Genomic DNA, 25,794 nt, shown 5'->3' with positions numbered 1-25,794 from the left:
ATACTTAGGACTGGCTTTCACAGAAATAGGTTCCTAATTGCCTCATTTTAAGAAGAATTTATAAGGGCACAGTGTATGCCAATGCCACAAGATAATTCACCAACCCTAGTTATGTGGGTTCTCTACTTCCAATCATAAAAATATATAACACCAAAATAGTCCCAATGATTACATATAGTGCAGAATGTGAAGATATATAAATGCTGATTTATTGAAATAAACTAAATTGAACTGTTGTTCAATTGCTTAGTTGTATCCAACTTTTTTGATCCCATGGACCAGGAACTAGGATAACTTGGCATGGCCAGCTCAGTGCAGCCAGCTCACCACTGCCGAGTCACTTCTGCTAGCTGACTACTACCAAGTCACGGCAGGGCAACTCAACATGGTCAATCCACAACTCACCATGGGCAGCCAGAGTGAGAGCCAGGAGGTGAGCATAGAGCAATGATGATGGCCAGAGACTTCCCAGTGGAGGAAGAGCCAGGTGGATAGGCAGGCGAGCAGGTGGGTAGAATGCAGAGTGGCAGTGGATATGGTTGGGAGCTTCCCTCTTTTCACACATGCCACTGCTGCCAACCCAAACTCTGCATATCCAAAGTGGTTGATATTTCTCCTGGCAATCTTAATTCCTGCTTATGATTCATCCAATGTAATTGCTCGGACTGCGCAGACCCATAATTTTTTATACACCTGTAATTTTTATTAATAATTTTTATATACAAAAATTGTATACTTAAACGTGTGGGGAGAGTATGGTGTGACTGGGATTGATTGAATGTTCCCACTTTTATTGTAATATTGTTGTTCTATTTTAACTTGTATTGTGGGGATTGATTGGTTGTATGCATGGGTATGTTAGGTGGGCTGGGAGTTTAGCCAGATCCTCCTGCACTGAGTGCTTTGGCAGAAGTGCTAGGGGGACCGGGGCTCGGTCCCAGCCCTTTGATGTGTGTGTCGAAGGGCCTGCCGATGAATTTGGAGGCTTGGGGAGAGGGTGGTGGGACCACAGATGCGGGAGTGGGCCGGAACATTGGGGTCATAATGGGGAGGGGCAGATATGGCGGGAACTTCAGGGCTAGCCATTACCGGGGAAGGAGGGTTCCCTATATCAGAGGTATCCCTCCTTCCGGCCCTGTGAGTTCCACTCCAAGGCCAGATGGTGTGAGTAGTCAGGACCCTGGTCTCAGGTTGCTGATGCTAAATGCCAGGTCTGTGGTTCACAAGGCTCCCCTCATCCAGGACTTAATTATGGACGAGAGGGCAGACCTGGCATGTATTACTGAAACCTGGCTGGGCCCGGAGGGAGGCGTCCCCCTCACAGAGATGTGCCCAGAGGGTTTTCAGGTGCTTCATCAACCGTGACTCCAGTGAAGGGGCGGGGGAGTGGCCATTGTAATCCGACAGTCCTTAGCTCCTCGTAGGATCCCTGCTCCGGAGCTTGTCGGGTGTGAGTCCTTGCTGGTGAAGATGGACCTTGCGGGTCAAGTGGGCTTGTTGTTAACGTACCTGCCTCCCAACAGCGTGGCAACAGCCCTCCCCTTGCTCCTCGAGTCAATAGCCGAGCTGGTGGTTGAGTTCCCCAGACTTATGGTACTGGGGGACTTCAATTTGCCTTCGCTCGGCGAACGCTCTGATGGAGCACAGGAGTTCATGGCTTTCATGACAGCCATGGGCTTGACCCAAGTAATCCAGGGTCCGACTCACTCAGCGGGCCACACACTCAACCTCGTATTTCTCTCGGAGCAGTGGAGTTGTGATCTTGGTCTGAGGGGTAGTGAGATCTTGCCCCTGTCATGGTCGGACCACTTCCTATTGAGGCTTGACTTTCGGAGACCAATCCCCCACTCTAGGGAGGAGGAACCGATTAGGTGGTTCCACCCCAGGTGTCTTATGGATCCCCAGGGTTTCCAGACGGCGCTTGGCGTTATGCCTGATACTCTCGCCCGCAGTTCGGTGGAGACCTTAGTCACTACTTGGAACTCGGTAGCGTCTGAGGCTCTCCACCGAATTGTGCCTTTACGGCCGATCCGCGGCAGTGGATCCAGGAGGGCTCCTTGGTTTACCGAGGACCTCCGGGAGATGAAGCGCCAAAAGAGACGCCTAGAGCGCCACTGGAGGGCCAGTAAATCTGAGTCAGACCTAGCACTCTTAAAAGCCTGCATCGGAGCATATCTATCGGCATTACGGACAGCCAAGAACAACCACATTGCCACTCTGATTGCGTCCGCTGAGTCCCGCCCTGCCGCCTTGTTTAGGGTGACCCGCTCCTCTTAAACACGAGGGTTGCGTGGAACCCTTTACAAGGTAGAGCAGAGGAATATGTCCAGTTCCTCGCGGACAAAGTTGCTCGGCTTCGGATGGACCTGGACTCCAATTGCGCAGAGCCAGCCGAGGTACCGGGGGAAGGTCTTGAACGACATCTGTGGACTGATTTTCAACCTGTTGCTCCTGATGAAGTGGACAAGGCCATGGGAGCGGTGAGTGCCTCCACATGTGTACTGGACCCGTGCCCCTCCTGGCTGGTCGCGAACAGCAGGGAGGTGACGCGGGGCTGGATCCAGGCGATGGTGAATGCCTCTCTTCGGGAGGGTTTCTTTCCACCGGCATTGAAGGTAGCGGTGGTGAGACCCCTCCTGAAGAAGCCATCACTGGACCCAGCCAGTTTGAACAACTACCGTCCAGTCTCCAACCTCCCCTTCATTGGGAAGGTTGTTGAGAAAGTGGTGGCCTCGCAACTCCGGCGGTCCTTGGATGAAGCCGATTATCTAGACTCCTTTCAGTCTGGTTTCAGGCCTGGCTACAGCACGGAAATCGCTTTGGTCGCACTGACCGATGATCTCTGGAGGGCCAGGGATGGGGGTCATTCCTCCATCCTAGTGCTCCTTGACCTCTCAGCAGCCTTCAATACCATCGACCATGGTATCCTTCTGCGACAGTTGTGAGAGGTGGGGGTGGGAGGCACCGTTTTTTGGTGGTTCTCCTCCTACCTCTCGGACAGGTCGCAGTCGGTGTTAGTTGGGGAGGAGAGGTCGACCCCTAGGCCCCTGAAATACAGGGTTCCTCAGGGTTCGGTCTTGTCCCCCCTGCTATTTAATATCTACATGAAGCCACTGGGTGAGATCATTCGACGGCACGGGATAAAACACCATCAATATGCGGACGATACACAGTTGTATCTGTCCGCCCCGTGCCAACTCAGTGAAGCGGTTGACATGATGTGCCAGTGCCTGGAGGCTGTTAGGGTCTGGATGGGGGTTAACAAGCTTGTACTCAATCCAGACAAGACCGAGTGGCTGTTGTGTTTCCTCCCAAAAACTTGGTCAATATTCCATCACTCAGGCTGGGGGGTGAAAATCTACGCCCCTCAGACAGGGCTTGCAACTTGGGGGTCCTCCTGGATCCACAGTTGACTTTAGAACACCATTTGTCGGCTGTGACCAGGGGGGCATTTGCCCAGGTTCGCCTGGTGCACCAGTTGCGTCCCTACCTGGACCGGGAGGCACTCGCAACAGTCACTCATGCCCTCGTGACCTCAAGACTGGACTACTGCAATGCGCTCTACATGGGGCAGCCCTTGAAGAGTATTTGAAGACTTCAACTCGTCCAGAACGCAGCCACGCGAGTGATTGTGGGTGCACCTCGGTACACCCACGTTACACCTATCCTCGGCGAGCTGCACTGGTTACCGATCAGTCTCCGTATACGCTTCAAGGTGCTAGTCGTAACTTATAAAGCCCTTCATGGTATTGGATCTGGGTACTTGAGAGACCGCCTGCTGCCAATTACCTCCCACAGACCCATTAGATCTCACAGAGTTGGCCTCCTCCGGGTGCCATCTACCAGCCAATGCCACCTGGCTATTACCCGGGGGAGGGCCTTCTCTGTGGCAGCTCTGGCCCTCTGGAATGAACTCCCCGCAGGGATTCGGACCCTCACCTCTCTCCAGGCCTTCCGAAAAGCCGTCAAAACCTGGCTTTGCCGGCAGGCCTGGGGGTGATGAGTTCCCTCCCCTCTCGACATGTATGGCTGTGCGACTGTTGTCTACTTTTATTATTTGTATTTTGTCTTTTATGTTCCCCCTTTTTCCCCCTTTAATTGTTCGCCGCCCTGAGTCCTCCCGGAGAAGGGCGGCATACAAATAATACAATACAATACAATCCAGCCTAAAATTTCAAATGATGTTATTTGCATATTAGTTAAAGAAGCAGGCTTACAATATGCAGCCTTGTCATGCTCCTTTCCCTATTTTGAACTAATCAGTTGTTCCATGTCTGGTTCTAAATGTTACTTCTTGACTTGCATACAGATTTCTCAGAAGATAAGATAGTGTATTATTCTTATCCCTTTATGAACTTGAGACAGTTTGTTGTAATCTACACAATCAAAGGCTTTAGGGTAGGCAATGAGGCAGAAGTTTTTCTGTAACTCCTCTGCTATTTCCACAATCTAATTCTAGTTCCTCTGTCTCTTCAAAAAACAATTTATACTTCTGGTAGTTCTTGCTACACATATTGCTGAAGTCTACTTGTAGAATTTTGACCATGACCATGCTAGCATGTGAAATGAGCACAACTCTATAGAATTTGAATGTTCTTTGATAGTGCCCTTCTTTGGAACTGAAGCATAAACTGATCTTTTCCATTCCTGTGGCCAGTTTTCAAAATTTGCTGGTATATTGATTGCAACACTTTAATAGCATTATCTTTTAGGGTTTTAAATAGCTCATCTGGAATACTAGTTTTGTTCTTGGAAATGCTTCTCCCAAGGCCCACTTAATTTCACACTCCAGGATCTCTAGCTCAAAATCAGCAAACATACCCACCATTGTTATCAGGGACATTTAGATCTTCCTTGTATAGTTCTTCTGTGTATTCTTGCCACCACTTCTTAATTTCTTCCACTTCTGTTAGGTCTCTACCATTTTAATTCTTCATTGTACTCGACTTTGCAGGGAAGATTCCCTTAATATCTCCAATTTTCTTGAAAAGATCTCTGGTGTTTCCCATTCTATTATCTTCTTTATTTCTTTGCACTGTTCATTTAAGAATGCCTTCTTCTCTCTCCTTGCTATTCTCTGGAAATTGGCATTCGATTGGATATATCTTTCCCTTTCTCCTCTACTTGTAAGGCCTCATCAGACAGCCATTTTGCTTTCTTGCATTTCTTTTTCTTTGGGATAGTTTTAATTGCCTCTTGCACAATGTTGTGAATCTTTGTCCATGGTTCTTCGGGGACTGTACTACCAAATCTAATCCTTTAAATATATTCATCATCTCCACTGCATATTCATAAGGTATAAAATTTAGGTCATATGTGAATGGCTTATGGCTTTTCCTACTTTCTTCAACTTAATCCTGATTTTTTTTTAACTAAGAAGCTTATGATATGAGTCATAGTCATCCCCAGATCTTGTTTTTACAGATTGTGTACAGCTTCTTCATCTTTGCTGCAAAACACATAATGAATCTGAGTTTGGTATTGAGCATATGGTGATGTTTACATGTAGAGTCACCTCTTTGGTTGTACTCCAAGGCCAAATTTTCCTGTTATTCTGGTTTCTCTTAACTTCCTATTTTAATATTCCAATTCTATAAATATATTTTGATATTAGCTATAGAAGTGAAGTAGGTCTTCATAGAACCAAAGTTAACTTCAACTTCTTCGGAATCAGTGGTTGGGACATACATTTGGATTATTTGATGTTGGTTTGCCTTGGATTCTAATTAAGATCATTCTGTCATTTTTGAGATTGTATCCCCATATGCTTTCCTCACTGTTCTATTGACTATGAGGGCTACCCCATTTATTCTAAAGGGTTCTTGCCCACAACAGTAGATATAGTGAAATAGATACAGTCTACTTTTGAAATGTCTCTGGGGATGAACAAATCTATCCCAATTACAGTCCTAAGGGCAGAGTTGAGTATATTCAAAGCCATCTAGTAATAGTTTGCAGAGAACAAACTTGCATATTAATAGCAAGACTGCATTCTTTCTATCAAAGGCATTTTTGAAGAGAACAAAATATTTAGATAAAATTGTGGTTAATTGTAGCAGTGATAAATTATTATGAACATGCCCAATTGTCTTTTTTGTATTTATTTGTATATTTGTATTAGTTTTTCTATTTTGATAGTCAAATAACTAAATCACTAAAGATTCTATTCTACTATATTCTATTAAGAATTTCTTCCAGATGGGTTTCATACAATAGAAGATAACCTTTTAAATATAATTCAAAAAATGAAGATATGGAAATAAAATTCAATTTTTAAGGTGAATGTTAATGATACGTATGATAAATTATCATCTAAAGTAGAATAGAATAAAGAAATTAAGAATTCCAGATTGGACATTTGGAATTATCCTTAATTCTGATAATCAGAAATATTTCTGCCAATCCATCAATAGAGATACTGCAATGAACTTGACAAAGATCACTTGAAAAAGAAGAAACAGTGGAATTCTAGGTGCAGCAATCAGACAATCCCCCAAAGTACAAGGATTCAATTAGGAAACAAGAGGTGGATAACAATAATAAAAGAAGCTGAACTTGTAATAACAACAGAAATGGTGGACAAAAAGCATGAAAGGACAGCTTCAGGTGAAGATGAACTTCATGGTTTTGGGTTGAAAAGTCTGATTGATCTACACTTACTCATCACCAAACAATTTAGAATGAACAGAACAGAACAGAATAAAATTCTTTATTAGCCAAGTGTGATTGGACACACAAGGAATTTGTCTTTGGTGCATATGCTCTCAGTGTACATAAAAAGGGGAAAAACCCAATACATTCATCAAGAATTACTAAATTAATAATTATTAAATTAAGAGGTGAAACCAATTGAAGATTGGTTAACATCTGGTAAAACATACCTGATAATAAAAGATCCATCAAAAGAGGCAACACTAGGCAACTACAGGCCAATTACCTGCTTACCTACAACTTTCAGATTGCTAACTTATGTGGTAGCTGATGCAGTCCAACAGCATCTAGCTACTCAAGCAGAAAGGACACCACACAAACAAACAGCAGAGGAGCAAAAGATCAGCTCCTAATTGGCAAAATGATTTTGGAAAACTGAAAGAGAAGGAAGATCAACTTGAATATAGCATGGATTGATTATGTGAAGATATTTGATTCTCTTTCATGTGATTGGATCATCAAGTGCCTAGTAAATACAGACATCAGAAGCTTTGTGCAAAGATCAATGGCAAAATGAAAGACGAAGTTGTCTTTCATGGAAATGGTAATAGACTAGTAGAGGTTAATATCAAGGAGGATATCTCTCATAGAAATTCACCAGCACCATTATTATTTATTATTGCATTGATTCCTCTGTCAACAGTAGTGAATAAGTCAGACAAACATGAAAAACATTTGTCAGGCTCACTCCTTTACATAGACAATCTGAAGCTGTATAGAAAAATAGTATCTGAAATAGAATCACTGCTCAACATTGACAGCTCATCATGGTGGACTCTTTGGAGGACCCCGATGATAAGCAGCCAGAGCCAGTTCTAGAAGGGCCCACATGCAAAAGCAGCCAGCCCCAGTACAACCAGATGGACTGCCATCTGAGCAGGCAGAGAGATTGGATAGACCAGTAATTAGTAAATAGTTGTCATCATTCTGAAGATGAAGCCATAGAATTACCTAATACAAGAGTCAGCCAGCTGCAAAGTGCATACAATCGAATAGAGTAATATAATAACTGAGCTGGACAGAACCTTGGGGGTCTTCTGCCCAACCCCCTGATCAGGCAGGAAGCCCTATACCATTTCAGATGAAAGGACCCTGCAATACTGCTTGTACAGAATGAGCCCTGTCCTGCTGAATGTGCTACATTTGGGGTTACTTTTATTAAAATGGAGCAGCAAGTACAAGCTGAAGAAACAGTGCACCAACTAGTTAGCTGCTGCAAGAAGATTTTACAGCAATAGTAAAGTAAAAACAAAGTAGCAACAATGGTGCATTGTAATATCTGCAACAAATATAACTTGCCTGTAAATACTGGAGGGACCATAATAAATAAAATAATAGAAAACAAAGAAGCTACAGTGTTCTGGATTTTTAGCATTATAACAGACATTAAAAACTTTGTATAAAAAAAGGCTGCTGCAGTACCTGGAGACAGAAGAATAAAAGAAAAATACAAAGATCTGTAAATAGACGCAATCTCAAAATATCTGTAACACTACTTGATCCCCATTGGCACTGAAAAAAATCACCATCAGTTAATTGAAGAAGCATTTTTGATTGGAAAAGTTTACCTTTTATGACAAAACCTTTAACACTATCAGTTATATACAAATAAAAAAATTATCCTGGAAGCTAGAACAACAAATCCAAGATGAATAAGAAAAATGTATTATAAGACATTTTCAGACTGAATCTGGAAAAGTAACAATTGCCTCAAGTTATATTCTGAATACTATATAGCTCAAAATTCAATAATTGTCAAGGAACTTCCAGATCAAAGAGATAGAGATTTTATGAACTACTATAATTACATAAGGATATTACAATGTTATCAGGAACTAAATAACTTCTTTCAAATCAATTAAGTTCTGATGCTTCATTATGGTATGGGGTACTAGCCAGCTATTTTTGATAGATTTGTTTATCTCTCTGGCATCAGAAAGAAAATAACCACAGAAAAACAGGAGTATATATTACTGAATGATTTGAAGCAATTAGAGTGAACATATAACCCAATGCCTTTCCACATTATGGTCATATGAGGTCCTCTCTTAATGTGTGTGGTCCTGAGTTATGATAGCAACTGCGACTGCCAGGATTGCCTGAACACTACCTATAATGAACCAATAATAAACCAAGGATTATATGTTGAACTTTACAAGATTTAAGTGAGGTGGATTAGCATATTTGAATTCCAAACATGCTAGTTGCCTAACATGTGTTTCAGAACCAATTGTATAGAAGTTGGCTGCTTCTACAGAAGGGGCAAGACTTCCATGTGGTCTGAATCAACTGAAAGCTATTTGTGTAAACAGAAATAAACAATATGTAGAAGTTCATGAATGCCTATGAAAAATAAAAGAAAAGAGTGTCCAGATTTTCTCAGACCTCCCAAGTTGTTCTTAAATGTCTACTTCAATGAAGAGGCAAAAACTAAAAAAAATATTCAGTGGAAAGTTAATAATTCAATAGATTGTAAACTTGAATTATTAATAAGAGAATGATGAAATATTTCGAAAGTTTGTTTTAGAATAATCTAGTTTACATGGTTGATTTCAGTACCTTCAAATAAGTAGAAATGCACTAAAGCAATTATAGAAACAAGAGGGAATATTGAGAGACTTGACTTAATTCAAAAACCTCATAATATATCATTTTGAACATGAGTTAGCCTTGATTCACAAATTATTGGTGGTAAAACTCATAATTCAAACAAATAAAAGATTGCATGATTAAATGTGTGGAGAATTTGAATGTAGTAATAGAGATGCAATAATTGGATTTTTAATATAAGATTAAATTTATTATGAATAATAGAGACAAATGGGTACTTTTACCATTGAAACATCACTTCACTTTTACATACATTAATGTATGCAGAATTAGCTCTGTATAAGTTAGCTGTTTCATTAGTATTACATGTTTCTTATTGGAAAATTCTTTCTTTGAAAGAATAGTTTACTAAGTTGCAGGACTATGCTTTTACCTCCAAAATAACATTTTATCTTAAAAGTAAATCTATCATGGAATTTAATACAAAGTGGAAACCATTCCAGGACTACAGTTCAATATGTGGATTTGTATCATACCTTAACTTTTTCAATGTATAGTCTACATTTCAATTTAATGGGATATTTAAATCAGAAAAGATTTTCAGTCTCAGGCTATTATAGCTTACAGATTTATTGGGTGATTTATCTATGCGTAAAGCCTTAATTTCTTAAAGCATTATAATATATTCATGATTAATGATATACTAGAGGTATATACTACCAAAATGTTTTATATTTTATTTACTCACTTGTGCTTTTTAATTCACTTTATTTGAGGGTTTTTTTTTTGCTGTTTTGCTTATCTCTTTAAAATGTTTGTCACTAAAATGTTTAATATCCTTTTATTTTTTAAAAAGGAAGAGAAATATCCTTTTTTAAATAAATATGGCAATGTGGTAAACAAATAACAAATAAGAAGTCAGAACCCATTACCATCAAATGAATGAATGATTGAATAAATGAATGAATTTACCTATGTCCTTTAAAAATCCTATAGCAATAAATGCAATTTATCAAAAATGGCCTCAAGGTCTCTAGGATATTCCAACATGCCTAAAATGTCCTTATTTTTTTCCTTCCTTTTAATCATACATAATTCTTGGAGACTAACTGGACAAGTCCCTACAGTTTTCTCGTGTTACTCTTACTAACAAGAGACTCACATACTCTGGCTGATGAAAATAACAAATGTGGTCCCCAAAATATACAGAGTATACATATTATTACAGCTGTACAGCTGTATTACAATACAATAGGGAACAGCTTTTCCCTCCCTCTTATTCTGTTACCTGCCAATGGCCTTGCCTAACGGCACTGAATAAAGGAACAATCCCTCGTCGGTTGGGCTGGGCTACAGCTGCTCCTTGCTCTAGAAGCAGACGGCAAACATCCAACTTGCCTCTTCCTGCTGCAGCAGTTAGAGCTGAAGAGATAAAAGACTGATTAGAAAAAAATGATTACAGACTCTCAATCTACTTTAAGAAGAACAGAAATTGAAAAAAGAAGGAAAGAAAGGAAAATGGGAATGGATTCTGGATATAGTTTCCAAAACTTTTCGAAGACTAGCTTGTTAGAAGCAACTTCTGGAGAATGAGTTAATACTTCTTACTTTAATACATGTATTTAGTTTTCTCCCTTTGCAAGAATTTCCATTCCTTGGCACTGCTGATATTAAAGAGTTCTTCAGTTCTGCTACATGTAGAACTCTAGGTAATTTGCTAATTTGTATATGTACATAAAAATACTTCTAGATTGGAATTAGAGGTCATTTGTTGGAGCAAACAGAAAAAAGTTATTTTTCTATAGCCTTAAAAGCTAATAAGATTATGTTATTTTATCCATAAAAATAGTTTCAAAAGTAAGATTATGTTATTTTATCCATAAAAATAGTTTCAAAAGTAATTCTTTGTTTTTAAACATTCCCAAAACTTTTCTCCTATATATGTTAGAATACAATGTAGTTTCTAAGATATAAAATTATGAGATATAAAGGAACACTGCATGATAATTTTATCATCCCCTCAAAAATGAATCTATTTCTCGTAGTATTGACAATTCAATGCAGGATTATTGATGAACAATTTCAATAAAGTCAGATCTACCGCACTAAACAATTGATATGCACTTCAATTTCTTGTCTCAAAAAGGGGTATTTATTTACTTATGGTGATTTTATGTCACAGGGGAGCTTAAAAATGTTTTTTAAAAGAAGGACAAATTCAACTGATAGTGCTGAGGAGCTATTATAATTCCTGGATTTTCTTTCAAACTTAACTGCATGACAAGCTGCACTTGATAACTAAAATGTATTTCATTTTTAACATCTGAATCAAAATTCAAATAATAATTTACTTAAATACATATATCATTATAGGACACAAAATGTGTCAGGATTGAAATATGCTGACCACAAAATGTCCCAGTCCAAATTCACTGGGCATGTTTTAACATCAGAATAGTCTGTTCCTTTCTGATACGAAATACTTTGACTTCAGAACAATCTGCTATGACCTTGGAAAATTTTGTACATCTGTTTTCTATTGCACACAAACTGGGATCAAACCAAAGAACATATCTAGACATGAATCTAAATTCATAGAGCTGAAAAAAAAGTATAAAATGTGGAAGAATCCCATCCTTTTGTTCTCTTCAAAGTCAGAATACTGCTGCTTTAAAAAGCCAGAGTTTTGTATGTTTAATTTGGAAACTGTTTTTGATAATTTGTATTTTTGAAACTTGAAGAAATACATATATACTATATATGTACAGTAGTTATATATGCAGGATCTTAAATAATGCAAAATAAGACAATTTCTTTTATTTTACAGGTAGTTCTAAGAGAGTACAATAGGACATGTAATAGTTCTGCTATTAGGTGTCATCTCACCTAATGACTTACTGACTGCTTCACACCATCAAGATTCCAGTTCCAATTGTGGTTGTAAGTCAAGGACTACCTGTAAGCCTCCCTAGTTTTGGAGCATCAAGTAGCCAGTGTAAAGAAAATATTGGAACTTAAGCTGAAGAGACTAAAGAAACACCTGGAAAATTTAGCTGTTGGTAGTGCAACCATAGCTAGTAAGAATTTATAGCCAGTCATACAATCAACTAACCCAGTGGAGGGGAAAAATAAAGAAAGCTAGAGACAGAAGAGAGCCAAGAAAAGATGATGAGAGAAGCCTTGTTAACAATGAAAACAAATTTTCAATGTCCCTCTCCCTGGAATAGCTAAGTCTCCCCTCATCATAAATTCCCCTGTCCATATTATCATTACCCTTTCTTCCATCTCTAATACCCTCAGCTACTAGACACCCCACTCTCCTGATTATCCAATACTAGACACAAAACCCACCTCACAGTCAGATGGTTGTAATAAATCTTGCCAATCCTCATTTAATTTTCCCACATCTAAGCAGTAGAACAACTACTATGATATGTGGGGATTCTCAGTTTATGTAACAGTGATGGGTAGATTTTTACCTGGAATCTTGAACATTCCCAGGTTCAGAGTTATATAGATTTTAGGAAGTGCAGCATACTTCCTGAGGGTTAACATCAATTTTGCTAGTCTATTTGTATTAAATAGGGGCAATTCCTTTTTTTTTAGTAATAAGACTAATACTTCTGCAGCATTAAAGGCTGCAGTGCTAAGATGGCAGTAAAATTTTGATGTCTGTTGATGTGATAAGCTTATTCTTTGGAATAATTCTAGTTTGGAGGTAAAACTTTTTAAAATTCATAGTCCAACAGAGGTATAATATTTTCAATCAGCTTATGACAAATTTCTAGGTTATTGTAACAGAATTTGGACTGGTAAAAATTAAATATCAATATATCCAATTAAAACATCTTTTGATTTCATTATTAGCAAGCACCCTGAATCACTATCAGTATTAAAGTACATTTGGATAATTCCAAATCTACAATGGGTGTATAGAATTCAAAGAAATATTATTGTCTATGACAAGTTGAAATGAAGTTAGTTATTTAAAATATTTGGAAACAAAAAGATGATTATACTTATTTTAACAAACCTATTGTTAGGAGTATTAAATTGTCTTAAATGTGAGTTTAAGGTGAAATTGATTAAATAATTTTTTTAAAATCTATACAGAATGTTGAAAATGGATCAGCTCTCAAGAGCATTATTCTGAAAATATAAAATAAGAGACATAATGTGGGTTTATTCCATAATAATTTAATTTCCATGTTTTTCTTAATATGGTTTTGCAAAGAATAATATATAATAAAAGTGTAAATGTGATTTTGAATTGTATGCTAACATTTTGGAATGTATCAATATGAAAAATTATAGATTTAATTAGCATGGATTAAAATAATATATAAATTACTGGGCACTTTAATGCTGTATTTTAAGTGAGGTTTTTTTTTAAATTATCTGCAGGATAATTAAAAAGTGTGTCTGCAGGATTGAAAGCTTTTAATAAAAATGACAAAAACAGTGTTGCACTGTCGTGATGCAAGCCACCCCTTTTATACATATAAGCAATGAATAGTATTTTCATAATTTGCTTCTTTAGTATACACTGAATTATATAATCTATTGTGTTTTCTGCCCTTTTTCTCTTGTTTTCTTCTTTGGATTCTTTGGATTGTTTCCCCCCCCCTTTTTATATACTAAAGCAAAGAGAAAAAAAAGAAAAATGAAACTATGTTTAGCCAGTGGGTGCACATACCACAATATAATACTAAAACTATGGAAGAAATCCAGGACTGGAGTATTTCATGTTTTTTCAAGTTTTAAAAAATGCTTTATAAACTGATGTATATTTGTGCAGGACCATAGCATTAAAACAAACAAACACACATACAGACATACCCTATTATTCATATATTACAATCATGTAAGTATAAACTATGAACTAGGCTTAAAGTGGTTGATCAATTATCCCTACTTTCAATAGAAAATATGTGAAGAAACTAGAAATATCCTGCCTGCAAATCCCTAACCTCATTTTAAGTTAATGGTAAAATGAGAGGGGAAAGGCTCTGTCATTTAAAAGCACTCCCACTAATAAGAATTAATAATGCCAGATAGGAATGTAAATGAATCTATAATAACTGGGAAATACAATAAATCATTTAAGTGAAATGGGTGATATAGAAATATGATAAATGAATGAATAAATAAAATAATATATCCATAAAAGAGGTCTGGTGAAATACAATTTATTGAGATAGAAACAATGAAAGCTGCCATTTTCAATGTTCTGACAATTCCTTGTGGAAAGCTTTTTGCTGCCTGTCTGACTCCCTTTAGAATCCAGTCTCCTGTGGTTTGCTGCATGTTTGTGTTGTTGCTTTTTCTTTTGAGCTGAACTTTTTCTTCAGTCCTTAAGACAAACAAGCTGCAAAAAGCTTATCTTTGCTTGTTTCCTTCATTTCCTACAGTATTCTTCAGCCTGGCAGTCACTCAAGGTAAGTAACATACAAATATTGTCACCCTCTTTTCAGGTATGCAGTAAATTTAACAAACTAAGTTGTTAAAAGGGATTGAGATTGAAGGGCAGAGGCAGAGAGCTTAGTTTCAGCATCTAAAAAGGAGGACAGGGAAGAGCAATACGTTTGTGCTTCCAAGCTTTTTTTTGTTTTCTTTATTGAAGAAATGTTGCTTTCTGGGGAAGGAGGGGATTAAGCAAGGGAAAGTTCATCCTGAAGCTGCCACATTTAAATCCAGGTGGCTGACTTCTCCAAAGCCTAAGAAGAGCCAGGAGTAGTTTGCAATTTCCTGAGAGCAACCTCCAGTATGACTTCATTGGATGAGCATGGAAGCTTATTTGGAAGTCTCTCTGGTATCGGAATGCAAATCTGGGACCTAATCTAGTTGTGTTCTTTCCCCCACTCGACTATTTTTGGCTTTGCAAAACTTTTTGCTGCTTGTTTGCCTCCTTTATGGACCCTCTCAGGGTCTCCCCACCCATGAAATATCCCATGCTCACTAAACAGGCCTCACATTAGCTTAGTGGTGGAGCTAGATCAGAGAGAGTAAGTGATAGGTGTCACTACGCAAGGCTGTCTCACTTAATGGTTGTCACCATTTGCAACTATAATAGGCAGGCTCCCTTACATTTGTAGGTTGAGGATTATTTGTATATCTATGTGACTACACTGTGAGTTAGAATATTATACCAGAATAAGATTCATCTTTTTTATACAACTGAATGATTACAGAAAAAGACTAAAAATTAAAGTACATCTTCTTAAATCAACATATTTAAAAGTTTTTAGAAATATTACTGATTAGAAAATCAATCTAACAGAAAAATTAATATTTATTTAATAGATCTATCTATATCTGAATGAATCCTAAGGATACTAGTTTTCCAATGTATTGGATAATGTTTATGAAACTTGAACATATACTATTTAATTAATATCTTAGCTATCTAATTAACTGGCAAACAAATGAAAACCTGTATTTCCTAATTCATGTGGCACTCCCAAAATTAAGAAAATTAGGAAAGCAATTTTGGCACTGCAAAGACTTCCCACAGATCAAATCTTTGAATAAATCCACTATGTACCCAAGAGTTATGAACATTCTAGCTAAAAAAGTTACCTGTCTCTCCCCAAAGGCTGTCAAAACTGTTGATTTGTGCTCGCTCCACCTCCTCTTCATCTTTTTCTGGGAGATCAAGCAGGTAGGACACAATCTAAAAACCAAGAATCTTGTCAGTTCATGAAAGATGGTCGCGCGTGTGCACCCCCCGTCCAAAACAACACATAAATCAAATTACTTGGCACCATTAAAATAATTGTCTTTATGAGACAAATGCACTTTCTACACTCAGTGGAACAATGTAAAAACTAAAAGGTTAGCATAATACTTTCTTGATCTACTTTCTTGATCTACTGAAATGAAGTATGATATTTACTATTCTGGCTAACATTATGTTCAGTTTGGTTAATATGGTAACATACCTTTTCCTGGGAAGATATTGATGCAATTATCTATGTTTTAGTTAACAATGGGGGAATCTTACTTGAGGGTGAGTGGGTGTCCTAAAGCTATTTCTTGAGAGGCATACTGGATTGGACTCCAAAAAGGAAAATGAGGCCAAGGCAAAGAAGTGGATGGGCACCAAATCACAAATAAACATAATATTAAATTAAACTTTAAATCAGAAGTTCTCATTAGCAAATTAATCTCTTGTATCTTAGTCATGAGTGATCAATTCAAACTTCTGGTTAAAGACATGCAACATGCAAAGACATGCAATGGAAGTCTGACAGACTCCTTTCAAATTGAAAAAGGTACAAGACAGGGCTGTCCTCTGTCCCCATTATTGTTTATTATAACTTTGGAAATACTGTTGAATAAGATACGGGGCCTGGGCGGTCTAAAAGGGATCAAAATTAGACAGCAAGAATATAGAGTTCGTGCATTTGCGGATGATCTGGTTATAATATTGGAACAACTGCAGGAATCTAGTAGGGTATTATTGAATACGATCAATCAATATGGTCAAGTCTCGGGATTTAAAATAAATCTAGGAAAAACCAAAATAATAGCTATAAATATGACTATCAAACAGAAGGAAGAACTGGGGGCGACGCTAAGATGTGAGGTAGTTAAAAAAGTTAAATATCTTGGAGTTAATATCTCAATTTCAAATGGGAAATTATACAAGTATAATTATGAATCACTTTGGCATAGTACACAGTTGGAGTTGAAAAGGTGGGAAAAACTGCATTTGTCCTTGCTGGGTAGAATAGCGGCAGTAAAAATGAACATTTTACCAAAATTTTTATTTCTTTTTCAAATGTTACCAATACTTAAAAGAGATGCGAATCTTTTAGAATGGCAGAAGGGTATCAACAAATTTGTGTGGGCAGGAAAGAAGCCGAGGGTAAAGATGAAAATAATGCAAGATGCACGTGAAAGAGGAGGATTGAAATTACCTAACTTAAAATTATACTATGACGCAGTGGCATTATCTGCAATTAGTGATTGGATTCATCTAACTAATGACAGAATTTTGAATATCGAGGGATATGATTTGTTATATGGTTGGCATGCTTACCTGTTATTTAACAAAAAAACGGATAAGAAATTTAAAAATCACATCTTAAGAAATGCTTTATTGCGGGTTTGGAAAAAATATCAACATAAACTAAATGATAAAGTGCCCATGTGGGCAATTCCTAGACATGCAATTGAAAATATGAATGTAGAACAAAAACACGATAGAACCACTTATAGACAACTTCTTATCTCAGAAAGAGGGGTGATGGAACTAAAATCTTTAGAGGTACTTAAAGAAGAGAAGGTAGTTCAAACGTGGTTTCAGTATGGTCAACTACAAGCTAGGTGGAAAACAGATCAAAAAACTGGCTTTGTAAAAGTTGAGGATAATTTGTTTAAACAAATAAGAGATCAAAGCTCAATGCATATAAAGAGGATATATAATGTATTAGTACAGATGGATTCTGAAACGGAACTGATTAAGGATTGTATGATAAAATGGGCTCAGAATGTCGAGGAACCAATAATGCTTGATACATGGGAAAGAATCTGGGTAAGAAATGTGAAATTTACACAAGCACAAAACTTGAGAGAAAATTTTTATAAGATGTTTTATAGATGGCACCTAGATCCTAAAAAGCTTGCCTCTATGTATCCAAATGTTCAACCTAAATGTTGGAGATGTGGTTCTTGTGATGCTACATATTTTCATATATGGTGGACATGTCGTAATGTTAAGGCATTTTGGATAAAAATATGGTGGATCCTGCAAAACATCTTTAAAAGAAGGATAAAATTTACCCCCCAGCTGTTTTTACTGGGTATATGCATTGATTTTACAGTAGCAGAGACTAATTTGATCCTGTATTTAATAACGGCAGCAAGACTCTTGGTGGCGCAGTATTGGAAGAAGAAAGATTTACCCACAATTCAAGAATGGACTTTGAAAGTTATGAACTTAGCCGAAATGGCCAAAATCTCAGCATATCTCAAAGAACATTCAAACGAGAGATACAAAAGAGACTGGAAAAAGTGGATTGATTACATAAAAAGTAAATATGGGACTAAAAAACTCCAGATAGCTTATGCTTAGTATCAGTAATAATTTAAATTGTTTAAAATTTGGGTAACAGTAAGAAGCTGAGTTCAATGTAGAGATATTTCAGACTGTGATTGTTCAAAAATTATACCATGTATGGTCTTTGGGAAGTCGGGGGGAGGGAAGGGAGGTGGGGATTTAGGGGGAGGGGGGAGGGGGGAAATACAATATGTGTTAAATTCCATGATTGTATTTGTATACTGTGGCTTTTCAATGTTAGTGCGAAAATAGTACAAACCGAATATACTGGAAGGTAATAGATACCGAAGGAAAGAGTCGAGTGAAAGAAGAAGGAGGGTGGAGAGGGTGAGAGAGAGGAGGAGGAGAAGGGAGGGAGGGAATGGAGAGGGAGTGATAGGGTTAGAAAGAAGGGGAGGGGAAGTAGGCGTAGAGGGGTGTGTGAGAAGGAAGAATGAAAGTTGGAGGGGGTTGAAAGAGGGTGTATGGCAGGCCAAGGTGGTATACTGGGTTTGTATTGTAGAGGGCATTTTCTATATAAGTGAGGGCCGTGTTTATTATTCAATGTTATATGCCCTGATCAAGCACAGTGAATATGTGATTGTATAGAATGAAAACATAATAAAATATACATTGGAAAAGAAGATTAAAAAAAATAAAATAAAAAAAATAAAGACATGCAACTAGGATTTTTCCATCTATTGCAAAGATACAGAAGGAAAGGCTGACAGCCAGACAGTGAGCCTGACAAAATGAAGCTTCTCTAGACAAGGAAAAAGCTGTGAAATTGCTCACTTGAGATCTTTGTGAGGAAAGGAGGATCCAGAGGGTTCTTATAGGCAAATAAGAGTCCAAGGAGAAAACAACTTGCTCAATTAAAGCTTGTTTAAAAGACAAGGTTTGTCTAATCTATTTTCTAAAACACTTTTGGATGGAGAAAATTTAAAGTGTAGAGACTGAGAGCCCAAAGCCACCTGGGTGAATGTACCAGAGGTGGATTGCTCCCAATTCGGCCTGGATCAGGCGAACCGGTAGTGGTGGTGGCGGGAGGCTGCGCCCACCCGCCCAGGAGCATGCCCAAACCAATCGTAAAAAAATTGGCAAACCACCACTGGAAAGTTCCTTTTATCCTGGGAAAAATTAAAGAAAACTAAGGATATAAAGATTTTAAAAAGAACTAAAAGCAAAAGGCTTGCTGGGAGTTTGGAATGCAAAAGTTAAAAATGGACTAAAGGGACGGTTAATTTTGAAGTATTGCCTTATTTAAAGTATTTTAAATTAAATAAATAATATGCAACTCCATGGAAAAGGGAATTATTTAAAATTTCTAAGAAGAATGATATTTTAATCATTCTGCTAAATAAAGACTAAGTAGAAAAGGGAAACAGAAAGATCATGTAGTGTGTCAAAAAGAATTAAAGAGTGACAGAAGGGGGAAAAGGCTCTTTTTAATTTTTGTTTCTTTTTTCTGGATTACAAATTAGGGGGAAAATGCCTACTATTAGAAAAGCAGCAAAAGTTGAAGAAAGTATTAAAGGATCAGAAACTCAACAAACAGAAATAAGGGATTATGCCAGTCTTTATAAAGGAAGTTTGAAGAATTAGGGGGGAATGTACAGCATCAGTAATTGTATCTTGTCTGCATCAATTAAAAGAGATCTGGCTATTATCAGAGAATGGAGGAAAATGTACAAAAATGCAAGAAAACATGTATAAAAAACTTGAAGAATCTGTATTATAGATGAACTATGAGGTAAGTAAATTTGATGATTCTGAAGAATATATTTTTTTGAAAGTCACAGATCTTTTTCAAAAATAGACATGTTCTGGATTTCTAATAAATGTGCTATCTACTAATAAAGTGAAGATATTACCAAAATCTTTTAAAGATCAGTGACTTTAATATATAACAGCAAAGGCAGAATTTTCAGATAGGGGCTAAATGAAACTTTGTACAAAAAGAATCAATAATTGAGGTACTGTAGATAACTTGAAATGCTTTGAAATTAAATAAAGACATAGACATAAACATAGTTTGGATTGCAATTAAAGCATTTATGAAAGGATAACTTATACAGCAAAATGTTAAAATAATGGGAGATAAAAATGAAAATGGAAGAATTAAAGTGATCTCCAAAAAGGAAAAATGTCTCATATCAAATTAAAGTTTTACAATGCCAGGTTTGCATTGCATGGGTTTTTATCGTACAATAAAGTTAATGTAGATTTCAAAAATAATTATGTGAGAAATACCACATTAAGATTATGGAATAAATATAAACTCAGGTTGCATCCAGAGATACCTTTATGTTCTCAGCACTGAAAGCATTTTATAATAAACAGCAGGCAAAGAAAAATGGTCAAGATATTACAACTTATTAATAAAGGAAGAGAAAAGTTCAAGTTGAAATCAAGAGAACATTGCAGAGGGATTTCGTTTTCAATAGTTTTCATATGCATAATTAAGATAAAAAATTAATGAAGGCATATAGTTGTAGGGATTGAATAATACAAGATAGAACTTGAAAATTGACTTATGTACAAATAATGAACATCTGACTGCAAAAACGTATATATTTTTGTTGAAATTTGAAATTGAAGAGGAACAAGTGAAAGACTACATGATAAAATAGGCAAGAATTTTAGCTACAACGTACAAATAGATTAATGGGAAAGCATGTGCCTAAAGGAACTGAAATTAATGTTGTGTTAAAGGGGAACTTTTACAAAATGATATATTGTTGATATATGACACTAGAGAAATTATCTAATAGGCATAAAAGTACTTCTAATCAATGTTGAAATTGTAATAAACATGAAGGAACATTTTACCACACATGATAGATTTGTGAAAATAAAAAAAATGATAAAAAGAATTTTGAAGATTAATATTGAATTGAAACCAGAACTTTTTTATTGGTACACACACACACTACAGTAGGACGAAGCAGAAGGCACCAGCCTGAATATGGCGAGTGGGACTTCGTCAAAACATCGCCAAGATACTCTCAATCTTACACGGGAAAAGACCCGAATATGCCAAGACCTGCATACCTGTACCCGTGAAAATCTACAAAAACACACACACAAACACAGGGCTTTTATAGCCTTTTTTAATTGAAAATGGAAGAAAGTGAAATTGTGGTTTCTAGTTTTAATGATTGAAAAAAACAGACTGAATAAGAGTCTGAAGGAATTATTGTATAATTAAGGTGGAAAGTGGAATAATGAATTAATTTGTAACTTTTGTGAAGAGGACTGGAAATCATTTCTATTTCTTCCTCCCCTCTTTAATTTTATTCTTTTCTGCAATTTTCCCATCTCCTTTTCTTTCTTTTCTTTGCATATTTTTGTATTAATCTTTTATTTATATAAAACATTTATTAAAAATTGATTTTAAAAGAGAGAATGTGTCTGTCAATATTTAAAATACTGACTTTTAAAGCTCTATATATCATGGTTGCTCAACCTTTTGGCTCGCCTGTGCTGTACTGAGTGAAGATTAATTGACTTGAGCCACATGTAAAATATATAATACAGTTAATGTATATAAATAACAAAAGCCTTGTTTTTTATATTATTTTTTTTGTTATTTTGGGAGGCCATATGCCATTTGTCCAGGGCCACATGTGGCCATGCACTGTGTGTTGACATATATTCCTTATATAGTTCAGTACCAGGATCTTAAAATTTGATCATTTTGACCACAACACTTTTTTCTTGATGTCTCCTGTAGCAAAGTGGTCATTATCTAATTGCTAAACTTAAAGTTGATGTTAATTCACACAGACAGACTTCCAGGATGATCTATCTTCAGGTCTTCAAATGTTGCATCCACTGCCCTGTAATTGATTTTCCCATTTTTGCAGTGGTCACCCTTTTCTCTTTTTGTCTAAATGAACCTAGTCATTTGTGTCTTAAGTGAAAACTCTGGATTGATTTGTTATATGGTCAATTTGGGTTTTTTTCCTTGGCCATTCATAGTATTCTCGGAAGCCTTCACTAACTCCAAAATGCAAACCAACGCTAGTTCTCTCCTATTCTGCTTTTTCAAATCCAATGTTGGTTTTCAGAGTGTCACAACAAAACCTATTGCTTGCATGATTTTGATGTTTGTAAGCATAGACACAACATTGTATCTGAATATCATTTTAAGACCCTAACTAGTACACTATTAAGTGCTAGTCTTTGGTGTACTTCTTGATTGCTATTTCTTTTACTGTTGATAGACAATCCTAAAAGACAGGCAATGTCCACACTTCAATTATATTCATTGTCAATTTTAAAGTTGGTTGTGGGATCTGTTGTCATTAGTTTGTTCTTCTTTATATTTAATCTTATTCCCGTTTTTTTCCTTTTCTTAACTCTCATTACTAGAACTTTTTAACTAGTCAATCAATCACATTCAGAAAATGCCAATCTTCCTCTGTGACTAAAACATAAAAGCAGAATATAAAATTTAAAACAGAGGAAGATCAATTGCATTTTTATCATTTTTAAAGTAATGTTATCAACATAGTTTAAGTTATCAATGTTTCTTCATCCAGTTTTAAAACTATGCGCATCATATTTCAATCTACCTGAATAGTGGCAATTATTTAACTTCTTTCAAACTTCAATAAAGAGTTATTAACCAGGATCTTGAATAAATATATCTAATTTGAAGGCTACCTAGCCATTCAGCAAGACTATGTAACAGTTTACCTCAGTATATCCCATGCTAGCAGCAGCAATGAGTGCTTGTTGGATGGCCTGGCTTTTTTTGAACACTCCTTGTAGCTGTCCAGCCATTGTCCAGTCACACTGAATCAAAAATTTGACAACCTCCAGGTGGCCTCTAAGAGCTGCATGTACCAATGCACATTGACCATTCTTGTCCAAGTGATCCACCTTGGCAACAAAAGGAAAACCACAATTAAAATTAAAATGTTTCAGTAACTATCATTACAATGCAATATTCCTATATAAATATTTCTACTATGTTTCTCTGGCCAAATATATGCAGAATTAGGCAGAATAAAATGAGGTGTCCTTAGAAAACAGTTGTTCTATAATATAAGTAGTCCTTGACCTATAGTCATTTATTTAGCAAATGTTCAAAGTTACAATGCCAAATGATGGCTATGCCCTGTCGTTGGAAGTTTGGCGTCCCAACATCACTATGGACATATGGTTGTGATCTGTGTGTTTATCAACAGGTTTGCACTTATATCTGCACTTCACCCTCACTCCCATCCTGTCCCCAACTTGCGCTAAACTCTTGCACCCTTCTTGATTCCCTATTCATCCCCACACTTTTGCACACTTTTCTTGACTCACCTCTTATGCAGCTCCTTGTGCATCCTCCCTTTCCCTCTTCCTCTCCCCATCTACCATCACTCTTATCATCACCAGCAGCTACTTATCTGTTTCGCAGTGTAGGACTTACAGCTTGTTGCTGGCTTTCCCATGAACTTTGGTTGTTGGAAACTGGCAGAAAGTTGCCTTGTCAAACAACTGTGGGATTTGGTTAATGACAACAATTGAAACTGCAAGGGATTGCCATCGCTAAGTAGGTGGTGATATTTTACAACCGCATCATTTATCGATGGGAATCCCAGTCCCAACTGATATTGTAAGTTGACTGACAGTAAAATTATTTACAAGCCACCCTAATAATTCTATGGATTTTAGCTAGTGATGAAAATGAAATCCAAACTCTAACATTTTCCTTTTGTTTCTTATGTTTAGTGTTAGGTAGCAGTTGCCTTCTGAAATATTGACAATTCTAGCTCCCAGTGCATCCACTTCACCATCTTCTTCTTCACATTCTCCATTCCCATCCTCTCTGTTTGATTGGAAGAATCAGGAAATACCCCTTAGATGGGTGGCATTTCCCCTCTCATTCTCTGTCTCCCATCACAGAAAGTTCTTCTTTCTAATAGAACAAGTTGCAAAAATGGATAGTGTTCTTCCTTCCACTAATTCATTTTCATCACTGCTAAGACCCTGCTTCAACCAGAGCCAGTTAAGATACCTATTACTTCAGATCTTCCTTTCCAGCAATAAAGTCTTCTCTAGTCTGCAAATCTGAGAAGTAATTGGCGAGTCACTATGCTACTCTTTCCTGCTCACCCATGTTCAGTCTCTCCTGCTTCATCAAAGTCCCCCTACTTCAGTAATAGCTGGGATCACAAATAGTTATGGCTTCTGTGTAAGCATAGGGAGCAGGGTATATGCATAGCAATCATGGCCACCCAAGTATACACCGACTGTCCTTTCCAATAAATCAATGTTCAAATTGCCTCTCCTGAGTCAAGACTCTAAAATACACTCCTCCCCATTTATTAAGATTGGAAGAGGCAGTAGAGCTGATGTGTGCATGATAATGGGTATATCTGAATCATTATCGAATGATTACAAATTGAGTATTGTTAGCGTGTAAGAAAACTGCAAGTAAAGGCCATTTCACTGTGTCACTATGAAAAATTAACCAATAAGCATAGCCCAGCTTCTTGATAATTCTTAGAGGGTAGATGGTTGATATAAAACCCCAATCTATTATTTTATTACATTGGTGGAGGGAGCCCATCCTGATGTTGACAGTTATGAAAGTATTGATAGGAATATTTAGTTCAGTATATTGTAATTTTTGAAGGAGTGACCTGCCTAAAACTCCTGAAGGAAGCTTCTGGTATATTCAAAAGCAGAAGATACTCAGAAACACACACACCCGCTGATGGTAACTATAAGTGAATTCAAAGATGGCAGCTGATGGGAGACCTGAATAAAAAGTACATTCTCTCATATATTGAATGAGGGAAACAAATAAATAAATTGTTCTAATGTAGAATTTACTCTTTTATTCTTCTGAATTAATTATGAAGGATTTACCAAGAACAGATTGAATACAACATCCCAGCTGTTGAAATAAGTTCCACTAAATATGTGCCATGATTATGGTCCCATCAAAAATCAAGTGGTTTAGCTCTAAAATTTGATCAGTTATAAAGTCAATTAAAAATGTATCCCAAGGTCGAAACAGGTTGCCATAATCTAATTATTTAAAAAAATCTCCTTTTTGTTGCACTTCTGGGCTGGATTGACTGGAGTTGGATTTTGCATTGAAGTTGGCGCTGTTTTTGGCATCCCCCCCCCCCCACAATGAAAACCCAGTCCCAATCTGGCCCACAAACAGTTTTTAAATATGCTGTAGTTTTAGGGCTCCTCTTTTCATAGGAAAAGCCTACCCAAGCCTGACCCAGCAGCCTGGCTAGGCATGCCTCATTAGCAGTGGGAACAACAAGCCAGTAAAGGTCCAGGGCGACAGAGGCTTTCCAAATGGTAAAGGTCACTGACTGTGATTGAGCTGGAGTGACTGCAACTTTCCAGAGCATGGCAAGCAGCCCAAGAACCATGCAATCAGGGGTTGTTTGCTGCCTTGCAAGGCAGGGTGTTAGATGACGAAAAGGACAGAAATGTGGAGTAAGTAGGTGAGGTGAGAAGAGTTG

General features: G+C 37.2%; 1 protein-coding gene across 5 annotated transcripts in view; it reads right to left on the bottom strand.

The window, feature by feature from the left end:
* Positions 1-25,794, bottom strand: part of TANC2 (tetratricopeptide repeat, ankyrin repeat and coiled-coil containing 2) — a 325,867-nt gene that overhangs the window by 27,257 nt on the left and 272,816 nt on the right. For all 5 annotated transcript variants that reach the window (XM_014062481.2, XM_087713296.1, XM_087713297.1 and 2 more), the window contains 3 exons: positions 23,009-23,194; positions 15,841-15,934; positions 10,550-10,683 (listed from right to left, as the gene is read on the bottom strand). In XM_014062481.2, coding sequence (XP_013917956.2) covers positions 10,550-10,683; positions 15,841-15,934; positions 23,009-23,194 — 414 coding nt within the window. The remainder of the gene's footprint in view (positions 1-10,549; positions 10,684-15,840; positions 15,935-23,008; positions 23,195-25,794) is intronic.

The sequence above is a fragment of the Thamnophis sirtalis genome, unplaced genomic scaffold (assembly GCF_051295495.1).
Source record: "Thamnophis sirtalis isolate CommonGarterSnake01/CBP01778 unplaced genomic scaffold, rThaSir2_p1.2 scaffold_4, whole genome shotgun sequence".
Taxonomy (NCBI): Eukaryota; Metazoa; Chordata; class Lepidosauria; order Squamata; family Natricidae; genus Thamnophis; species Thamnophis sirtalis.
The sequence above is the reverse complement of the archived record's forward strand: the minus strand, read 5'-3'. Positions and strand labels throughout refer to the sequence as shown.